General features: G+C 36.0%; 1 protein-coding gene across 8 annotated transcripts in view; it reads left to right on the forward strand.

Moving 5' to 3' along the window:
- LOC135111018 (nidogen-like) overlaps nucleotides 1-16,079 on the forward strand; it is a 38,228-nt gene extending 22,149 nt beyond the window's left edge. For 5 of the 8 annotated variants that reach the window (XM_064023891.1, XM_064023918.1, XM_064023909.1 and 2 more), the window contains 19 exons: nucleotides 3,473-3,598; nucleotides 3,749-3,898; nucleotides 4,205-4,782; nucleotides 5,334-5,445; nucleotides 5,800-5,907; nucleotides 6,911-7,078; nucleotides 7,326-7,451; nucleotides 7,573-7,701; nucleotides 7,992-8,120; nucleotides 8,232-8,362; nucleotides 9,990-10,079; nucleotides 10,568-10,730; nucleotides 11,375-11,500; nucleotides 11,851-11,961; nucleotides 12,851-13,025; nucleotides 14,057-14,229; nucleotides 14,761-14,869; nucleotides 15,008-15,126; nucleotides 15,444-16,079. In XM_064023891.1, the coding sequence (XP_063879961.1) occupies nucleotides 3,473-3,598; nucleotides 3,749-3,898; nucleotides 4,205-4,782; nucleotides 5,334-5,445; nucleotides 5,800-5,907; nucleotides 6,911-7,078; nucleotides 7,326-7,451; nucleotides 7,573-7,701; nucleotides 7,992-8,120; nucleotides 8,232-8,362; nucleotides 9,990-10,079; nucleotides 10,568-10,730; nucleotides 11,375-11,500; nucleotides 11,851-11,961; nucleotides 12,851-13,025; nucleotides 14,057-14,229; nucleotides 14,761-14,869; nucleotides 15,008-15,126; nucleotides 15,444-15,586 (2,966 nt within the window). In that variant the 3' untranslated portion in view covers nucleotides 15,587-16,079. Of the gene's footprint in view, nucleotides 1-3,472; nucleotides 3,599-3,748; nucleotides 3,899-4,204; nucleotides 4,783-5,333; nucleotides 5,446-5,799; nucleotides 5,908-6,910; nucleotides 7,079-7,325; nucleotides 7,452-7,572; nucleotides 7,702-7,991; nucleotides 8,121-8,231; nucleotides 8,363-9,989; nucleotides 10,080-10,567; nucleotides 10,731-11,374; nucleotides 11,501-11,850; nucleotides 11,962-12,837; nucleotides 13,026-14,056; nucleotides 14,230-14,760; nucleotides 14,870-15,007; nucleotides 15,127-15,443 lie in introns of all 8 variants that reach the window. The other 3 variants (XM_064023937.1, XM_064023927.1, XR_010273535.1) reach the window with 2 other exon arrangements.
- The last annotated feature ends 279 nt before the right edge of the window (nucleotides 16,080-16,358 follow it).

Genomic DNA, 16,358 nt, shown 5'->3' on the forward strand with positions numbered 1-16,358 from the left:
ATCTTCGTGCCATCATTTCCTCACTTTCATGTCCACAACTTTCCAAATAAATTTCCTTACTTGTTCCTATGTTCTTTCCTCATTTTTGTGTGTGTATTTACCTAGTTGTATTGTACAGGGCATGAGCCAAAGCTCATTTTGTCCTGTGTCCATAACCATATTTATCCAATTTCTCTTTAAACATGTGTAAACTGTTTGCTGCAACCACCTTTTCCTTCAAATTATTCCAGATTTCAGTAGTTCTATATGGGAAGCTGCATATATGTGTGTGTGTGTGTGTGTGTGTGTATTTATGTTGTAATTTTTTTCGTCTCATCAACTCCTCTCCTCTAACTGACTGTCTTCAGCCCCTCTTTCACCGCCGCAGTGTTGCATATCTAGCTGTCTTCTACCGCTATTTTCATGCCAACTGCTCTTCTGATCTTGTTAACTGCATGCCTCCCCTCCTTCCGCGGCCTCGCTGCACAAGACTTTCTTCTTTCTCTCACCCCTATTCTGTCCACCTCTCTAATGCAAGAGTTAACCAGTATTCTCAATCATTCATCCCTTTATCTGGTAAACTCTGGAACTCCCTGCCTTCTTCTGTATTTCCACCTTCCTATGACTTGAATTCCTTCAAGAGGGAGGTTTCAAGACACTTATCCACCAATTTTTGACCACTGCTTTGACCCTTTTATGGGACTGGCATTTCAGTGGGCATTTTTTTTTATTAGATTTTTGTTGCCCTTGGCCAGTATCCTTCCTACATAAAAAAAAAAAAAAAAATTTACAGGGCCTGAGCTGCACTCATGTAGTCCCATCTCCACATCTACACTTGTCCAGTTTTTCCTTAAAGTTGTGCACACTCGCCATCAATACTACATCCTCACTTAACTTGTTTCAAACTTTTGTATTTCTCTGTGGGAAGCTATATTTCTTTATGTTATTCAATCATCTTCCTTTTCTTAGTTTTTTGCTGTGGCCTTGTGTGTAACTGGTATTTTTTTACTTCTCTTAGTAGTAGTTTCTGATTATCAATTTCTTCCACTCAATATGACAATTTATAAATCAGTATTAAGTCTCCTCTTTTTCTTCTTTGTTCCAATGTTGGCAGGTCTTCATATGTTAATTCTTCCAGTTCTGGAACCATCTTCATTGCCATCCTTTGTATCCTTTCTAATTTTTTTACATGTTTCTTCTTGTGGGAAGATCACACTGATTCAGCATATTCCAGCTTTGGTCTATTCATAGTGGTAATTATCTTTCTCATCATATCTTTATCCATGTAGTGGAATGCTGTTCAAATATTTCTCACCATTTTATATGTATCTCTGAATATCTTTTCTACATGTTTCTCCGACTGTTGACTATCCTGTATTATCACTCCCAGATCTTTCTCTTCTTGTACTTTTTATTATTTCTTCATTTCCCATTTAATATGTCCATTTTGGTCTTTTCACTTTTTTCCATTTCCATTACATGACATTTTTGTACATTAGTTCCATCTCCCATGTGTTATACATGATCACTTTTGTCTAAAACCATACCATTTTCTGTTAATATATCATGTTTTTCTATAAATTTTCTCCACTTTCTTTATCATTTTTTTCACATCTTACATACTATGCTGGTCATTGATACTTTAGTAGCTCTTCTTTCTTTCCACTTTTATAAACTGGCACTATGTCTGCTCTTCCATTCCTTGTGCACTCTTCCAGTTGATATTGAGCACTTTATTATGATATATACAGATTCAGTTAACTGTATCCTGCACACTTTTAAAAATGAAACCTGATACTTCATCAGGTCCCATTGCTTTTCTTTCTTGCAGTTCTTCCATCATTTTGTAAACTTCTTGATTACTGTAATTTCCCACTTTTGCTTTTTTGTCTTCTCATCTTGTGGTTCTTTAAATTCTTATTCTTCTGTGAAAACTTGTTGAAACTTTTTTGTTTAGCAATTCATTCATGTCTTTTGGGTCCTCATATGTTTCATTTCCATCCTTCATCCTTTCTAGTTTTCTGTTTATGTATTTGTAGAACAGTTTTGGTTCGTCCTTGCACTTTTCAACTATATCCTTTTCATATCTTTTCTCTTCTTCTTTCCTTATTTTCATATATTAATTTCTCACTATCTTGAAGTCTTCTTTATTTTTGGGTTTTGATTTTGTTTTCATTCTTCTCCATGCTTTGTCTTTTTTTCTTAGCACTTATACATCTTGCATTGAACCACACCTATTTTCCTTTATCTTTAGGTATGTATAGTGGGACATATTTATTCACTCCTGTCTCATATAGTTTGATAAAAATGACGTACTTACCTTGCATATCATTTGCTCTTTTCAGCTTTTCCTAGTCCATTTCTTCATGAAGTTTCCTAAGATCATCTATATTTGCTTTCCTATAGTTTCTTCTGTTTTTGTATGATTCATCCTCTTCACTGACATCATTATCAGTCTCTGTTTCTATCATTATATGGTCACTTTTTTTCCATGGGGCACACGTATCTTAATTCTTTAGTTAGGTTGATTCCTCTTGTTAATGTTAGGTCTAGTCTTGTTGGTTTGTCATTTCCCCTATATCTTGTATTTTCAGGCACCTATTGCATCATTGTGTTTTCCACAGTCACCTTCAGAAATCTTTCTCCCCATGCAGTCTCATTTCCTCCTGCCTTGAACATTTCCCAATTTACTTCTTTGCAATTGAAGTCACCAACTAACAATACTCTTTTATTACTTTTGATTAATTTACTCAAGCATTGAGTATCTTCTATTATTTTCTCATAGTCTTCCTTGCTCCAAGGATTTGTTTTGGGTGGTACATAGGTTATTACTGTCAGTATTTCTCCATTATTATTGTTAACACTCACTGTTTCTGCTTTTCCTTCCCTGTATTTCATTATTTTTGTCTTTACCTCTTTTCTTGTCATTATCATTACACCTCCCCCTCCTTTACCAATCCTGTCCCTTCTCAATATATTGTAGTTATTCTTAATGACTATCTGGTTTTCTTCTTGTAGCTTTGTTTCTGCTAAACACACCACCTTCAGATTTTTCCTTTTAAATAGTCATGTAATTCCAGTTTTCTGTGTATCAATCCATCTATGTTTATATGTATCACATTCAGTCCTTCATTTTTACTATTTTTTCTATATTTTCATTTATTTCTTTTTCTTTATGTACCATTTCTTCACTCTGTCTCCCAAAACTCTTAAGTGTAACTTAATATGTATCAGCATCTTGTATGCATCTCTGAATATTTTCTCTGTGTGCTTCACTGGCTGCAGACTATTATGCATTACATATTATGTATGGAGACTGTGGTCTTGGATATCTTCTTGCAGACATTCTTCAGAAGAGATGTTAGATGTAGATGGATAGAATCTTTACAAAATGACATTCACAAAGATTCTCCCATGCCTCAAACACTTATAATGACATTAAGTAAAACCAGAGAATAAATAGACTGACTAATTTTCATCATATTTACCACAGGAGTGGGAACTTGTGGCGGCATCCCATGTGATCCCAATGCAGTGTGTGAGCTGCACCTTAATGAGCCTCAGTGTATTTGTCGGCCAGGCTTTGTTGGGGATGGCCTCATCTGCACCAAGGGGACTGGTGAGTGTGATGAGCATGCATTGGTGCTTCTATAAGTTTTCCATTTATCACTACTGCTGTATTAAAATGCCACTCTAATGTATCTTGGTCACCTAGCTTTTGTAGTGAAGACCAATTATGTGTGCTAACTTCATGAAAATCACCCCTCAGAGATATCTTTGGTGGATCAGCCGAGGACATGCGTTGATTATGATATTTGTAGCCCCTACGCTGATTGTGTCTATGATGACACCGTACGTAGCTTTCAGTGTGTCTGCCTTCCGGGATACAATGGAGATGGACAGACATGTCAACCGAGTGGTGAGCAAAATTAGATATTTCACTCATTGCTGTAACAGTGTATGTACTTTGAATTGTGTCATATGCATTCTCTTTAACTGTCTTTCCCTTTGTGTCACTGCACTGCTAGGACAAATTGAGGAGATACAACTTCATAAGTACATATTAGATGATAGACGGAAGATAGATCATGGATATACTAAAAGAAAAAAAAATTGTTAAATATCAAGATTACCATTAGACCTGAAAATTTTTGTAAATATTTTTCATTATTTACAGAACTTAAGTGGATAACTACTTCATTATTTTTATTTATTTTCTTTTCAGAGAGTTGTAAAACAGCCAGAAACTGTTCCCCATATGGTGTGTGTACCAAAGTTGAGAATGAGTATAGGTGTGAGTGTTTGCCTGGCTTCACTGGTGATGGCTATGTGTGTGAGGGGGAAGACTTAAGGACTCCTTACAATCCCGAGGATCCAGAACACCCTTATAAACTTGGAGAACCTCAGGAACCATATCAGCCTCTGGATCCCCAAGACCCATATCAACCACTGGAGCCTCAGGACCCATATCAACCACTGGAACCCCAAGACCCATATCAACCACTGGAGCCTCAGGACCCATATCAACCACTGGAACCCCAAGACCCATATCAACCACTGGAGCCTCAGGACCCATATCAACCACTGGAACCCCAAGACCCATATCAACGACCAGAACCCATAGATCCATATCAGCCATCAGATCACCAAGATCCATATCAGCAACCAAGACCCCAAGATCCATACCAGCCTCAAGATCCATACCAGCCCCAAGACCCATATCAACCATTGAGGCCATATCAGCCACAAGAACCTGAGGAACCATATCACCCAGACCAGCCTCAGCAGCCATGGCAGCCTGAGGTAGGTATAGTGGTGTAGCAGAGAGATAAATATACACCTACTGTTGGTTACATTTGGCTAAGTTCAAGTGTTGTAAGAATTTTCTCTCCTAATACAGTTTCAGTAGATAGATGAGAGGATAAACTAAAAACCAGTAAGGTGATTATGATGAAGTGAGCTCTGTCTGTCTTTAGAATATGTGTTTGCTATAAGATTAGTATTTGAGGTAATAAATGCTTGTAGGAACATTTACAGCTTACAGGGTTTGTGCCTATTAAGCCAAATTGTTTTACATCCATGCATTATGCCAGACAAAAATAAGAATATAACAAACACAAAGGCATTTTTTGGTGTGTATCATAACAAAGAAATTTATAGAAAAATTGTTCTTGATCTAATGATAAATAATACAGATATATAGTGTTTAAAAGTGTGGTTGATAAGTTTTATTCTTCAAAGACTTATTTATATTTACTTATAGGGATATTGTGAAGTGGAAATTATGATGTATGTGGAACCAAGTCTTTTTTATATTTTTTGTTATTTATTTATTTTATTTTATTTTTTATCAGATTATAGAACCTGAATGTCTCAGTGGAGCATGTTGGTGCCCTCTGGGTTACACTCTTAACCTGGAGTTCAATCAATGTGAGCTGAAAGGTGCAGTCATATCATCAGAGGGAGGTAGGTAACAGCAGTTGAAATATGAACTGCTTTAAATTGTTCATCTTTATCTTTTAAACCAAACAGGTGAATAGAAACTGAAAACAGAGGTTGAAAATGTTTAGAAAAGAAATTAAGCCAATAGAATAATTCCACACCATGGGAATTGAAGAATGAATGTGGATCAGCCTGATTTGATATGAACATATTCAGATAATGGATAATGGCAAAGTGGAAGAAGAAAGTGAATAGTATGTAAGAGAATAATTACGTGTGAACAAGACATTGTGCTGATTTTCTACAGTGCAAGCAGGATAATGATTAGTAATTGTAAATTCAACTTAGAAACCATTATGAATGTTAATCATGCCACAGATGAAAAACTAGAGGTGCCAGAACCATACTGTGGTGCTGCTAAGTGTACCTGTCCAAAAGGCTTCGAGTATGATCCCACCAGACACACCTGCAAGCTGCAGGTGGCAGGTAAGTTTTATACTGGAACTGCAGTTTAGAGGTACATGTTTAATGAAGTATGCAAAATTATGGGCTCCTGATATCTAGTAGAATATATATATATATATATATATATATATATATATATATATATATATATATATATATATATATATATATATATATATATATATATATATATATATATATATATATATATATATATATATATATATATATATTTTTTTTTTTTTTTTTTTTTTTTTTTTTTTTTTTTTTTTTTTTTTTATCATACCTACTCTTAACTAATTAATTGTTATTATTTTTTCAGTATCACAACTAGCAAAGATGATTCAAGGTTATGTATCTGATTTGTCTCATTAATCTTCATTGTTGGATGTATTGTTCAAGAAATTAATCCTCATTATTTTTATTATGATTCTCCCTCCTAGCTGGCTGTCCATGTCCCCATCACTGGGGAGTGCTTTAGGCAGCATCATACCCACCATAAATCACACTTGAAATCTGAGAAAATGATTGGTGTGGTAACTCACTTCATCTGTCCACTATTGTTTTTAGCACTTATATGAATAACCAGCCATGGCTATTAATCCTTGGTCAATATGAATAACTAGCCATGGCTGTTAATCCTTGGTCACCCTCTGACATTAATAAGGAAATGCTTTTAAAGTTAGAATAGAAAAGAGTACTAGCAGAAATATGACTGAAGATGGGTGCCTTCAGCAAAAGGAAAAAACAGTGGAATGCTCCTTTGGGGTTAAGTCAGGGCAGGTCCCTTTAAGTCCAGGTGAAATGGTTCAAGATCCAAGCCTGGAGTGCTAAATGCAACACTGCAAATCACATGAACTTATGAACTGAAATCAGATCCATTTAAGTGAGAAAAGCTAATTCTTGGCAATCACCTGCCTGAAGATCAATAATGCTTTTGAAGAAATGTACTATAAATCTAATGAACTGTGCATCATATTGTAAATTTTATTAGATATTTTCTAATAACTTCTTCCCAACACAGAATCACACTCAGATGGGGACTTATTGGCCCAGCCCTTACCTGGGTGTTTCATGGGCAAGTGTTCCTGTCCCTGGGGTTACTTCTATGACTACAGTCAACATGCATGCCTAGCCAATAACACTTCAGGCTACAACTATAACATTCAAGGAGGAGGTTCAGAACAAACAGGTAATAGCATTATAGAAAATAATGCAGCAGCCAAAAGTGCTATTTGAAGAATTTTTGGATCAGTTATAAACATTTTTATTTTTCATATATGTATTACATGTATATATGTGTATATGTGTATTACAGTTTGTGTTTGCTTTGTTTTCAGACCATGTCTGTATTATTTATGCTGTTAATTATGTAGATTTCTTATTGTAAAAATAACTTTTTTTCACCTTGTTTTATTTTTCTCTTTTCATATTTCTAGTCTCTTGTCATGATGTGAATCGCTGCCACCCCAATGCTCAGTGTACATACAACAGCTATACACAGCAGTACTCATGTCAATGTAATGCTGGATATGGTGGAGATGGATACCACTGCAGTAAATTGGGTAAAATTAAATACTGTTTTAAAATTTTTGGTAATTGTGACTAGTGATTATAAGAGTAGATCTAATGAGGAAGGTCACTTTCTATTGTGAGATCCTTTACCATTTTTCTTTATTGATGCAGATGTGTCATGTGATCATGTGGATATCTGTCACATCCATGCTCACTGTGTGTTTGATGACCAGACACTCCAGCATGTCTGTGTGTGCAGCACAGGCTATGAGGGTGATGGTATAGTGTGCACACCACAAGGTGAGACTTTTTCTTCCTTACATTAAAAGTATATTTATTTGTGTTGTTTTTAAACACTTACTCATGTTAACAATGAAGATAATTGATTATATAAGGAGGAAACAATTGATATGAATCCCTGTCATTAACTAGACTTTATGTGGTTACATTCATCCTACTCTTGTGTGGTTTTTGTGTAAAGTACAAGTGCATTGCTTCTTAAGTGCTCATCTCTCTCCACCCAGAGAACAGATTGTAGACAATATACTTACAGTACATACATGCATTTTGAAGCTTCCGGTTTCCACCAGATGAATGCAGCAGTGTTGTCGACTGTAATATCAATGCCCAGTGCTTGTATGACAGCTCCAGCCAACGATATAAGTGTGTCTGTAATGCTGGCTATGAAGGAGATGGCCACATTTGTACCACTTCAGGAGGTATGTACTGTGTTCTCTCTGACTTTTAATCATCCAGCAGAGTGTTAGTATTATTACTGTTATTAATATTACATTATTTTCCAGATTCTTGATTTTGTTCATATATTTCAGAGGCAAGCTGTAACATTGTCAACAATTGTGATGTTAATGCCAATTGCATCTATGACACATATGCACTGAGTTACCGCTGCCAGTGTCATGATGGCTATGAAGGAGATGGTCTTTTCTGTTCACCAGCTCAGGTATTTATTATAGTTAAGATGAGCCACCCACTACTTGAGGAATAATTACTTTTTTTTTTTTTTTTTTGCATCAAGTTTATCTTTATAAATTATAGCAGTGTGGAAAGCATGTCCTCAACTTTATAGACTGGCCATGCCTTCCAACAACAACAGTCAAGAAGAGCTGCTTAAATTTTTTTTTTTTTTTTTTCTCTCATCCCCCACAGCTGGTAACTCTGTACAAGGGCCTTATCCGTCCATGTATGGAGTATGCTTCACATGTCTGGGGGGTTCCACTCATACTGCTCTTCAAGACAGGGTGGAATCAAAAGCTTTTCATCTCATTAGCTCCTCTCCTCTAACTGACTGTCTTCAGCTTCTCTCTCTCTCATCACCGCAGTGTTGCATCTCTAGCTGTCTTCTACCACAATTTTCATGCTAACTGCTCTTCTGATCTTACTAATTGCATGCCTCCCCTTCTTTTGCAGCCTGGCTGCACAAGACCTTCTTTCTCTCACCCCTATTCTGTCCACCTCTCTAATGCAAGAGTTAACCAGTATTCTCAGTCATTCATCCCTTTCTCTGGTAAACTATGGAACTCCCTGCCTGCTTCTCTATTTCTGCTTTCCTATGACTTGAATTCCTTCAAGAGGGAGGTTTCAAGACACTTATCCTTTAGTTTTTGACTACCAATTTGGATCCTTTTCTAGGACTGGCATTTCAGTGGTCTTTTTTTTTTTTTTTTTTTTTCTCCCTTGGTCAGTGTCCCTCTTCCATAAAAAAAAAACATTTATCCAAGGTGATGACATTTATGGCTTGAAGGACTGTATACCTTTGTTAATGTTAGTCTTCATGTATCAACACAAGATAAATGATTTGCATTCTGTAATAGTGTTATAGATTGTTATACAATCAAGTTTAATTTTATGCGGCAAAATTGTGTATTAATTAACCAGTTTTCTTTTCTTTCTTTTTCTGTATGGCTGAAAGCAAATGTGGTTCCTAAATCTCATCTGTAGTATAAGGATTATAAACCAATACACCTGATTCAAAAGTTTTGGATGATTAGGTTTTTAGTTATAATTTTTTTATACATTTAACATTTATACATTCATACATTTAACAAAATTTGCAGTACTTAATGGGATGCTCACCCCAGTGGGCCAAAAATCTAAATAAAAGATCATATAAAACACTATTGGGAACTAAGACTTAAAACTTTCCAAATTATTTTCAATGATTATCATCTAATTTGTCTATAGAAAAGAATGACCTAGGTCATTTCATCATGACGCTATGGCATAATTTGCAATTATTTGACTTAAAGTGTTCTAGAGGCCACACTAATTATCCCAAAGTAAAGTTATATGGGCCATTGAAGGTCATTTGTTATCGAAACATTTCACCATTCTCTCTCTCTCTCTCTCTCTCTCTCTCTCTCTCTCTCTCTCTCTCTCTCTCTCTCTCTCTCTCTCTCTCTCTCTCTCTCTCTCTCTCTCTCTCTCTCTCTCTCTCTGGCAATGATTCAACAAAGATAACTAATACATTACTACACATTTTGATACATGCTTTTTTTTTTTTTTACCAAAATGGGGTGAGCACCCCCTTAAAATAAATTTTTGTATGATGATGTACATTTTTTTTCCAGGTTGGCTGCAATGTGCTCCAGAACTGTGGAGAAAATGCTGTGTGTTCATACAACATAGAGGCTCGCGGATATCGATGCAAGTGTCAGGAAGTGAGTGAGACAGTTTTGGGATATAATTCGTATTGTGGCTGTTATTTTTATTTTTATTTTTTTTTATTATTATCTTCTATTTTTTTTTTTTATTTATTTATTTAGTTATTTATTTATTTATCTATCTTTTTTACAATGGGTACTGATTACTGCTGAAGGCAGACAACAGTTAAGGTTTTCCTTCAGCACACTTTGCATCCTCAACTTTTGGCTGTTTGCTACAAATGGACTTTTTTACTTAACTCCTTTCCCCTCTTGTTTGATGTAGGAAATTGGGAAATTTAAGAGTACAAGGAGAGAGAGAGAGAGAGAGAGAGAGAGAGAGAGAGAGAGAGAGAGAGAGAGAGAGAGAGAGAGAGAGAGAGAGAGAGAGAGAATTGTAGCATACAAGAATGAGGTGTGAAAAAAAAAAATTTTAGGAGCAGTTATGAGTTTAAGATATAGTAGATCTTAATAATAATTTATATTATTATCTCTGTCTTCACTAGGGTTATGAGGGAGATGGATTCTTCTGCAAGCCCACAAGGTCCTGCCAGCTGGACCCGTCACTGTGCCACCCTCAGGCTGTGTGTGTGTCCGACTCACAGTCTTCATTTGGATTTTCATGTCGCTGTCAAGAAGGCTTTACTGGTGACGGGCATCATTGTCTTGGTAAATTCTTTTCTCTTCAAACTGATAAAAAGACATTATGGCATAACACTTTGTATTGCTATTATCTACATGTTCCCTACCTTTTTTATTATTTATTTATTTTCTTTTATTTTTTATTTTATTTTATTTATTTTTTTTCATACAGCTTATGATGACTTGATAGTTGTGGCCACAAGCAAGGGGCAATGGTAATACTGTTAAGGGGATTCATGAACCTCCTGTCTCTCCCTTAGAACTGCCATGATTCTTAGCCTGTAGTGGTAGACCTGTCTTATCAAAGTTCAAGAGTATTGGAGTCATTATTTTTTCCCACTTAAGATAAATGTATTTCCATCAGTTCATATGAAAGCAGAAGTACAAAGGTACTTTTTCTGAAATAGTTTATATAATAAGTATAAGTTGGATACAAATTCACTTCATATAATGTACAAGCATGCTTGTATGCATGAGTAGTGTATGAAAAAATCAATGTAAAATTTATATCATGTTGGATTTCTCTAGATCTATTATCCTCACTTTACTTAGAGAGTAAAACTAAAGTTATAGGAAAGGTATTTGCCTTACATACCAAGCATTGCATGTCTACATTCTTATCTGATTATCTATTCAACATTTCCTGAAGCACTTTTCTTGTTGGTAAACAGAGGCAGTGAATCATGAGAAAGACATTCTGCTCTTCAATCAAGGGTTGGCAGTCTTGCGAATGCCTGTCAACCCACGAGGAGGAAGGAGTTACATCATACACTTTGAGGCATTCATGACAGCTGTAGGTAAGTATTCAAATGATGCCATTTGTTCTGTGGCAGTTATATTTTTATTTACACAGTTGCTCCTACACATGCTGTGCTAGTTCATGGTAGGAAGATATTTTCTGCCTTTTTCTCAATATATGTATTACACTGTTCCATCCATATTCACCCAATGTTGTAACTAGTAAAATCAGAAGACTCTAGTAGCTTATGCTCCTATTATCCCCTGATTTTACCATTGACTTCTCTCTTTCAGCTTCAGCAAGAAGTATCTAAAGTTTTACTTATTGGGAGGAATTGCTATAAGAGGCTCCCAAGTCATTAATATCCATTAAGTAGAAAAGATTTTACCTCAAATTTCTCAATCTTAGGTGCAGATATAGACTGCTTAGCAGGCCGCTTCTACTGGACAGATGTGCGATCATCTTCCATCAGGTCATCTAAGTATGATGGCACTCAGCGCCAACCAACAGTCATTCAAGGTGCGTCAGTCTTTTCATCATAATCTAAAGATTTTTCTTTTTATTTAGATTGCATGTACTACATATTTTTATATTTCAATTATGAATGATGAATGTATACAAATGCATGTGTATTTTATTCTGCTATGTTTCTTACCAAAGAAATAGAACGTTTCTGTCTCAACCCAGAGATTCTTAGCACAGTAAACTTTGTAGTAATGTTCCCACCTGAGGAGATCAAACATGGTAAGACTGCCACTGACTGAAACTATTACTTGCTGATTGGTCTAAGCTTAACTATAACCAGATTATCAGTATGAAAACAATATGTATTTTACTGTAATGATAATAATGGTTTTGGTAAGAATAAGATTATTTTGCTGCATGTTTTATACAAGACAAGAATACATAGGCCAGTAAACAAGTGAGAGCATTACTCAATAGCACTGATGTCACATTCACATGTCTGCAAGTAGCAGAATTATTGTGAAAAAGTTGTGAAGTAAAATACAGCTGCTCTAATTTAGAGTGGGTGCAGTAATTGCTGTCTCCATCTACTCCATTAGGGCCATAAATCAAGGGCCCCTTATGAGAGTGGAGGAATCAAGCCAGACACTACTGACATTATGGTGGAAGTCTTAAAGTTTAGGGATCGTCACATTCCTCTATTCTCTGGGCTCAGTTGATTATGGGTATGATCACTGTGACCCAGGCACAGGGGTGTCCAAGGATGAATCAAAACTGGAAGAATAGATTTGGGAAAAGTTTAACTATGTTTTTGTCAAAAAATTAGTACTGTACCAAAATAGGATTAACTAACCTATGCAGAGAGACTACCAAGGTAAGGAGATAATTTGTATAAATTTTTAAAGTTTTAAATTTATTTTCCAATTTCAGTTGCATTTTTCAGGTAACATTGGATTCCCTGAAGATGTTGCAGTTGACTGGATTTCTAAGAATGTATACTGGACAGATTCAGCAAATGATGTTGTGTCTGTAGCTTCCATTAGAGATGGAAAGCAACGTACCATTATCAAAGAAGGACTTGTCAACCCTCGAGGTATTGCCGTCCATCCAGGCCTTGGGTGAGTTGGCACCAAGCAGCCTCTTTGTATCCACCCAGACATGCACTAGATATTCAGAAAAGTTAAGGAAAACTAAAGAAATAATTACATCTTAATAATATAGCAGACTACAATATGGAACAAGATGTGTTTATCTGAGTGAAAGGAGAGTATGTTTGTTTTTGTCTTTGATCATCTATCCTTCTATCAAACAAGTGTGGTGGCCAGTAACATAAAGCTGAATGCTCACAAACTTCATACCTAATCAAGTGAAATTTATAAGCCTAGATATTTATACAATATATTATTACTGTACAGTGAAACTTTGAGAATTTATGCTGTATGAAAAACAGAAATTCATTACTAGAATAATTTTGTACATGCTTACATTAATCTTTTCCTTAAAGTAAATGGTTTCATTCACTAATTCTTGCATGAATTCTACCTTGTTTTCATTATTTGTGTCACACTATGTTGCTTTTGAATTATTACTTATTTGTTTTGTATTTTTACAGTAAAATCCCTCTCATCTGGCATTCGAATATCCAGCAGCTTCAAGTATCCAGCACATTTTTCCCTGAGCCTTAAAATCAATAAAAAATCAATGTGTACTCATAAAATCGATTAAAAATTCCCGGGCGAGGCATACTTTGTCCCCTTGCCACCAGAGCACACTGCTTCGCGCCACCCGCAGCCCACTGCACTGTGTTTACTCAGTGACTCAGTCCCACGTGTGCACTGTTTATCGCCTGACACCTTCATCATGCCTAAAGTTGTAGAAAAGAGGAAGCGTGTTGTGCTTACACTTAAGCAGCTGATCAGATCAGCTGCTGATTAAGATCAGCTGATCTTTGTTATAGTAAGATGCGTAAGTGTAGGGTGGTGATTGTGGATATAATTTCACTTCTATTCAAGTATCCGGCAATATTCAAGTATCCGGCATGTCGGCGGTCCCGTTGATAAGAGGGATTTTACTGTATAACATAAGCTCCCATGTGCAAGCAAGTGCTAGCAACTGTGTAGAACTTTTTATATTGTTTTTATTTTCTCAGGCTTCTGTTTTGGAGTGACTGGAATCGACTTTCTCCAAAAATTGAATCATCTGGATTGGATGGATCTGATCGTCAGGTGATTGTGTCCGAAGATATTTCATTGCCTAATTCTTTGGTTGTGGACTATGAAACTGATACCCTCTGCTGGGCTGATGCTGGAACTCATAAAATAGGTCAGTATTCAGTATTGTTCACCAGCCTCAACATCCCTGACATGCCTAGAGACATACAGTTTCATGAGCTATATGTCTGTCACTTCCTCAGAGTGGGATGGCCATAGAATGACCTGCTTGTCAAAGATAATTCCCCATCCCTGCTTTAAACTGTCCTTTCTGAATACTTTTCCAGTCTATTTTTTTCCTCACTTACAAAATAGCACTTACATACAGTCATCTGTCTATATGTCTGTATTTGAGTATTCATTATTCTTTTAATTCCTTGCTCTCCAGGAGCACACACTCCCAAGGGGATGGACATGGAAGAAAAGCCTCTTTTCATTCATTGCACAGCAAGATTCTAGATTATATCAAGCCTGTTAATACCATAAATATTAGATCCACTTCTGTTATTCTGTTCTCCATATTTTGTTATTTTGGTCACTCACTGCATGTTCATTATACTGAAATAAATATGTTGTGCCAGTTTTATGGCTGAGTAAAAACTACAGTTTTACCAACATTTCTGTTAAATTTACCATGTTTCAGAGTGTGTGAGTGTGCGGGGTGGTGGCCGCCGAGTGGTGTCAAGTGGCCCTCTGTATCCATTTGGTCTCACCATATTGGGTCAGAACTTTTTCTATACTGACTGGAATGAGTGAGTCATTAATAACTTGTTTATGTCAAGCTTAGAATGTAAATTTTTGTTCAGGAAATACTTGCATCATGTTGAAAGTTAGTACACATTACTACAGACATAGAATTACTGTACTGACAAATATTTCTTAACATGCAGCACTAAAATCCACACTGTGAACCGTTACTCTGGAGTGGAATCTGCCTCCCGCGCCCCACCTCCAGGAGGCTCAGGAAAGCTGTATGGAATAGCAGCAGTTCCTGCATCATGTCCACCAGGTGAGTAAGAGTTAAAATGAGGGAGGCATTATTTGCTTAAATTAAACTATTTTTCATTAGTTTATACTGTATTTTATGAGACAAAGAAAATATATCTCAGGGATAGTTGATCCATATCAGTACATAATCTAATATCCCCACAAAGAGTGTTTGCTAAGACATGACACTCACTTGCTCATCCTCATTCTCACAGTGATGCTGAGAAGTTGTTTATGCTATATGTTACCTGTGCTAAATGACCTTATTGTTGCAGTGCCAGTACTTGGAGAAGTCCAATGATCATTATGTAATAAAAGCATTTAAAACTCTTCTTGCAGTATCCAATTTCTGTGCTTTGGATGATGGTGGATGCCCCTCCTCTCACCTATGTCTACCCAATGGCAATGGGGGACGCACTTGTGCCTGCACTGACCTTACTCTCCAAGATGAGGGCTCTCGTTGTTCAGACTTTAGCTACTGAACATTCCCTCTCTGAAAAGATGTTGTAGTTAATGTATGTTTCATTTTTCTTCCTAAGCTGCCAAACTATATTTTTCTCATAACTCACTTTACCAAAAACCCCTTGAGGATAATTTTTATAACTAATCATTATAGATCATAAATTTTCATAATCAGCACACCACTTAGTCCAAGATTTATCAGCATTACCTTCATTAATATGTACTACATGACCATTTGGAATTGTCTGCTATTTGTAGTGGCCAGATGATGAATACATTACATTGTGTACAGTGCTTTCTGAATGCATAGTAGATTATGCCATAGTGTATAAGGAGAATTAAGTGGAGACCCATACCTATTATCTGTTTGCAGATTAGAAGCTCAAGGTCATCCACTTGTCATGTGAAATTAATTTAATGTCACTTTTGAACTTGTAAATTAGAAATGATTCATACTGTAGTGTATTTAAAGTTTTTAGTTGTTTTCTTCCTCTAATAAATAAATTAATGAAAGTATATATTTATATGCCATTTGCTGCAACAACAACAATGACAACAGCTAAAACAATAATAACACAAAACAATACTACTACTACTACTACTACTATTACTACCTGTCTTGTTTTAATACTATTACTATCACTGCCCATTCTGTGCTTATGTTAGTTCCAGTGTTACAGAAGCCCAAGGGGATCACATGAAGATCCACCACACCAGCTACATTCAGAGTGGCCAATCTTCATGTGGGTCAGAGAAATGTTTGGTACAAAAAGTTTATGTTAATTGCTATTC

This window comes from Scylla paramamosain, chromosome 2 (genome assembly GCF_035594125.1).
Source record: "Scylla paramamosain isolate STU-SP2022 chromosome 2, ASM3559412v1, whole genome shotgun sequence".
NCBI classification, from domain to species: domain Eukaryota; kingdom Metazoa; phylum Arthropoda; class Malacostraca; order Decapoda; family Portunidae; genus Scylla; species Scylla paramamosain.